We start from the raw sequence: 6000 nt of genomic DNA, 5'->3' as shown, positions 1-6000 counted from the left end.
GATCTTTTATTACTTCAAAAAATATACTCCCTCCGTTTCAATTTATGTGAACCCATTTGACTGGGCACGAAGTTTAAGAAAAGAGAGAAGACTTTTGATCTTGTAGTATAAAATGAGGCACATATATTTTGTGTGGCGATAAATCATTGTGTAAAGGTAAATTGTTTTCAAATAAGGAAAGAGGTCATTCTTTTTGGCATGAACTAAAAAAGAAATAGGTTCACATAAATTGAAACAGAGGGAGTATTATTTTTTGCAAGATGCCGTTTATTCTCTACTAAAGTTACTAATATTAGGGGTGGGCGTTCGGTATTTCGGTTCGGTATGTAATAATTTCGGTTCGGTATTTCGGTATTCGGTTTATCAATTGTGTATACCAAATACCATACCAAAATATTTCGGTACGGTTCGGTATTTACTATTTTGGTTCGGTACGGTTTCGGTTTAACAATCAATGCACGCCAGATCTGGCAACTGCAGGTGCAAACTTGCACAATCTGGCAACTGCAGCTGAACACAAATAATGCAAACTGCAGTCTGCAGATGTTTAAATTCCCAGTAGTTCAAGTAGTTCATAGCCCAAAGTCAAAAAAAGTTGAAGGTTTCAATGACTCTATTGTTCAACAAATGATCCTGGGTTAAAGAATAAGAGCGTGACTAAATCTTTTCTTGAAATTCTAGAAGCCAACATACTAGGAGATACTGTATTTCATGATTTTCAAAGAGAGCAGTCTGCTATTGTTAGTTGCTCATATGATATGGTAAAGTTCAAAAAATCAAACCTAAACAAGGTAATACAACCAAAAGAAAGAGTATGAACGTGATACAGATGATATTTTTCTACTAAAGGGAAAAGCTCGGAACATCAGTTCATTCAATCAGCAATACAACCAAAAGAAAGCGAAACATACCTTTGAAATTGAAATTGAATCGAGCTCGAAACACTGGAACAGGACAGCAGCGTCTTCGACACTTCGTTTGCCCGGAATCGAATCGAGCTAGAAATCGACGCCTATAACCCTAAAATAGTTTGATGCAGAAAATCAGAAATTAAATCTCAAAAAAAACCTCAGAGAGTAGTCGAGTACTGGGATGAGATCATGAGAATGAGATGAGACTTACAAAACTTACAAAAGTAGTGAAGTTAACCGGTGAAGATGAGATGAGACTCGAGCTCGAATGTCGACTAGTCGTAACTCGACTCGCAGACTGATATCCTAGAGTCGCAGTCGATTCTCATCTTCTTCTTCTCGTTCTCGATGATATCTCCTAAGCACCGAAGGCTGAAGCAGTAAGCAAACCCTAATACCCTATCTCGAACTCGAATTCTCGAAGATATCTCCGACTCCCAGGCTGGGTACCTATTAACTGAGTCTGAGATTCTGAGTGTTGGACTGTTGGGTAATCGTCTAAGCTCTAAGTCTAATACCGAAAACAGGTAATTGGATTTGGGGCGTAGCTGGGCCTGGGTGTGGGCGTGTGGGCTGTGGCTAGGGGTGGGCTTATAAAATAGGTAATTGGGTTTGGGGCTTTGGGGTTTGGGCTGTATGATATATTACCAAATTTCGGTATTTCGGTTTACCGAAATAGTTCAATTATAAAACCGAAAACCGAACCGAAATACCGAAATTCAAGTACCGAATTAGACCGAAATACCGAAAAAATCGAAACCGAAATACCAAATTAATTTGGTTCGGTTCGGTTTTTTCGGTATTTCGAATTTTATGCTCACCCCTAACTAATATATCTTCTTCTGTTTTTTGACAAGGAAAATTCTCCTGGACCGCTGTTGAATGAACAGAGCCCACGAAAAAGAAGATCGTGGTGTGAGCAGCGTAAAAAGATCACACACTTCCCCTCCACAAATCCAAATTTGTGAATTATCCATTTCAACATCCCCCTATCTTCTCCATCCCTTATTAACCAAAAAACCCCTCTCTCTTCATATTAACCCCTTCAAAATTCACAAAAACCAACAAAAAAACACCATGATTATAAACCTCTTCTCTCCTTCTTCTTGTTCTCTCTCCCTCTCACAATTAATTAATTCCAAATCACACATTTCTAAGTTCCATCTTAGGTCCAAAACTCATTTCTCAAAATCCTTATCATCTTCTTCAGAAAAACTCATTTTTCATTCCAAGAATCAATCTTTACATGACAAGAATATATACCCACTTAGCAGAAGAAAAAAGCTTAAAACTTGGGCCATTCCTGGACTTGATTTTGGTGGATTTGAGAGTGTACAGTCAGTATTTGAAGCAGTTAGTGTATTGACAGCTATTATTGTAGTACATGAAAGTGGTCACTTTCTTGCTGCTTATCTTCAAGGTATTCATGTAAGTAAATTTGCTGTTGGGTTTGGTCCAATCTTAGCTAAATTCAATGCCAAAAATGTTGAGTATTCACTTAGAGCATTTCCTCTTGGTGGGTTTGTGGGGTTTCCTGATAATGATCCTGATAGTGATATTCCCCCTGATGACAAAAATTTGCTTAAAAATAGACCTATATTTGATAGGGTGATTGTTATTTCAGCTGGTGTAATAGCTAATATAATCTTTGCTTATGTTATAATATTTACACAAGTGTTGTTAGTTGGATTGCCTGTTCAAGAATCTTTCCCTGGAGTTCTTGTCCCTGATGTTAGGCCTTTTTCAGCTGCATCTAGAGATGGATTACTTCCTGGCGATGTAATTTTAGGTTTAAATGGAATTGAATTAGGGAAAAGTGGACCTAATTTGGTTTCTGACGTTGTTGATGTTATCAAGAAAAATCCCAAGAGAAATGTGTTGTTGAAAATAGGGAGAGGAGGAGGGAGTGTTGATATTAGAGTTACCCCTGATGAGAATTCAGATGGTACGGGTAGGATTGGAGTTCAACTGTCACCAAATTTTAAGATTTCGAAAGTTCAGCCTAAGAATATATTTGAGGCTTTTAGCTTCTCAGGAAGAGAATTTTGGGGTCTTACGTATAATGTATTGGACAGTTTGAAACAGACTTTTATGAACTTCTCACAAACAGCTAGTAAGGTATCGGGTCCTGTTGCCATTATAGCTGTTGGTGCTGAAGTTGCAAAATCAAACGTTGACGGCCTTTATCAATTTGCAGCTGTTTTGAATATCAACCTCGCGGTTATAAATCTCCTTCCTTTGCCTGCGTTAGATGGGGGTTCTTTAGCCTTGATTCTTGTAGAAGCAGCTAGAGGTGGAAAAAAGCTTCCTATAGAAGTAGAGCAACGGATTATGTCATCTGGAATCATGTTTGTGCTCATTATTGGACTATTCCTTCTAGTCCGTGATACTCTAAACCTTGATTTTATCAGGGATTTGTTATAATCAGTTGCGCATAAGTTCATAATCCGGAAGAGTTGATATGGAGAATATTACAGACGACTATTAAGAACAGCAAGCAACTAGAGGTTCAAGGAGATGATTTTTACCCATGATTACTGAACATTAGTCCTCCTTCCAAGACAAACTTTGCGAGGTACTTGGCTTCAATTTATTGCAGATATATGTGGATATTCCTGAATTTTACCACATTGTCTTCAGTTGTGTTGGTATCACTGGCTCAAACGACAAACACCTTGCTCGTTTCATTATACAATGTATATGGGAATTTATACAAGTACAATGTGTTACTTTCATATTCTTATTGTTGCTGTGGAAACTGAGGAAACGAGGGAAGGAACTGTAATAGAACATGGCGAACTGGTGATACAATTTGTTTATAGTGTGAACTTACAGGTTTCCCTTTTGTCTAAAGAACGTATTTTAACATTTTGTTTACTCGATTGACCTTAAAAATCTATGTTGTGATCCTTTTGTTTCTCTGAAGATGGGAGTGCTTAACTGTAATTGGATATTTCATTGCCGAATTCTTTAACTCATATTACTGACACTCTAGTTTGTAAATACATGAACTCAGAGAAAGTTGAAAGTGCGTCCACGGGAAATTTTGCAAAGACAAATTGAACTTGGCTTCTCCTGTTTTTCTTTCCTTGAATTGTGTAGTGCAGCATTATGTTTATGTCTTAATTATTATGGATGATACAGACTTGCCGCTGCTTCTTCTTGGACTGGTTCATTCTGTAGGCAGGTCTATTTTGCATGAAGTGAAGTATTTCTTGTAATCTGTGTATTCTATATTGTACTTTGTACCTATATTGTGCGGACTCTCTAAAAATGGACAATTTTTGGAGGATCAGACACGCACCCAATGATATTTGTGCAGAGTCCGACCAACATAGCTTTGTACACACTGATGAAGCATGATAAGTTTTATGCTCCTCTAATAGTCATTTAAGAGTGTTGTTAGCTGGAAACAAAGTTTTTACTGCAGTTCAGTCATATGTATTTCATAATTCGGAAACAATCAAGAAGTTATGCATGCTTGCTTTGAGCCGAGGGTCTACTGGAAATAACCTCTCTACTTGCACAAGGTAGGGGCTAGGCCGTGTACTCTCTACCCTTTCCTGACCCCACTTGGAGGATTACACTGGGTATGTTGTTATTCTTGAACCAATCAAGAAGTTATACTTTGATTTTGTATGTACTCTGATGGATGGTTCTGGCAATTTGAATGAGATAACTTATGTTTTGGAGTTCCCTCCGTGTCAATAATGGCAGAGTTTGGAGAAGAGTACAAAAGTCTTTGCATCTAATAATAGGTATGAATCCAGAAATTCAAGTAAGTTGGGGTCAAATGATATGAATCCTCGACATCTGTTCCGCTCTATTTGGATCCATTTCATTTAATACTAAGAGCCTGTTTGGACATACAAATTTTTTCTTTTTTTTTTTCAATTTTTTTTTGAAAACAATATTTGATTATCCCATTCTTACCAATTTTTTCTTTTTCACTTGAAAATCCATTTTCAAATTTGATTTCAATTGAAAATAGGAATTTGCTAGTTTTTAATTTTATAAATTTACCCTATATTTTTAAAATTTATAAAATGACCCCATCAGTTTTAAATCTTTGGCAGATACATTTTTGGCGACTGATGGTCAGTCCTAAGTGATACTTGAACTCCGCCTACTAGAAGTTTGATTATATGGTTATGAGAAATATGTGGCTATGCCTACTTTTGCACCTTCTCTGTATGTTAGTAGAACTAGAAAATGTGATATTGATTTTGCATCTTCTGTGTATTGCAGTAAAGCAGAATATGATAACAGTTAAACAATAGCATTTTTATTGTTTATTTCAAGTAAGATAATCAAATTGGGGTGGTTTTGATATTTTCTATAAGTTGTGGGGTATAATCATGTTTCATGGTTTTGAAAAAAAAAGACATTCAAATATGTTGTAAAAATTATAACCAAACACAACTTCATCTTCAATTCAAGCTTTTGTGAAATTCCAAATGTGAAAAAAATATATTTGAAATTCATGTCCAAACGCCTACAAAATGTTTCAATTTTTTAGGCAAATTTTAGATACTCTAAATTTCACGCCTATTCTTACACGGATTATGAGTCTATCCCAAAAAGTTGTTGTTGTCTGTGTGGATTCTTTGCTTCTATTGTAGTCTGATGTGAGCTTTTGTCAGTGTCTTTTTAGGAGTCCAGAACCAAAGTGTGGTCTTTTTTGACTCAAAGCACAAAAGTAGATGAAAAAATCAACTGCTCTCGTAGATAAGTACATACATCTCCGTACCGATCCGCGAGACTCTAATAAACCGTCTTGTGATTCATGATTCCTATGAACCTAGAGCTCTAATACCAACTTGTCACGACCCTAGTTCGCCCTCTGTGAACTATCCTGACGGAACCTAGTCTCTACGACTAGGTAAGCCTATCAATTTGCGGAAAAAGGAGACAACAGATAAATACTAATAGAAACTACGGATAAACATAATGAGAACGTTTAAGATGCCGCTCGGCATATACTAATACAAGATTTCAAAACTGAACAATTTCCCAAAATCCGAAATCTCATGAAATCACAAGCTATGAATAATACATAGTGCTCTAACTCTAGAATGTCTAGATCAAA

The 6000-nt window shown here is 36.5% G+C and overlaps 1 protein-coding gene across 1 annotated transcript; it reads left to right on the top strand.

The window, feature by feature from the left end:
• Positions 1-1799: 1799 nt before the first annotated feature.
• LOC107782608 (putative membrane metalloprotease ARASP2, chloroplastic) lies at positions 1800-3836 on the top strand. The gene has a single exon (XM_016603507.2). It carries the CDS (start codon positions 1989-1991, stop codon positions 3333-3335), a length of 1347 nt encoding a protein of 448 aa, XP_016458993.1. The 5' UTR covers positions 1800-1988; the 3' UTR covers positions 3336-3836.
• The last annotated feature ends 2164 nt before the right edge of the window (positions 3837-6000 follow it).

Source organism: Nicotiana tabacum, chromosome 10, assembly GCF_000715075.1.
Source record: "Nicotiana tabacum cultivar K326 chromosome 10, ASM71507v2, whole genome shotgun sequence".
Classification (NCBI taxonomy): domain Eukaryota; kingdom Viridiplantae; phylum Streptophyta; class Magnoliopsida; order Solanales; family Solanaceae; genus Nicotiana; species Nicotiana tabacum.
The sequence above is the reverse complement of the archived record's forward strand: the minus strand, read 5'-3'. Positions and strand labels throughout refer to the sequence as shown.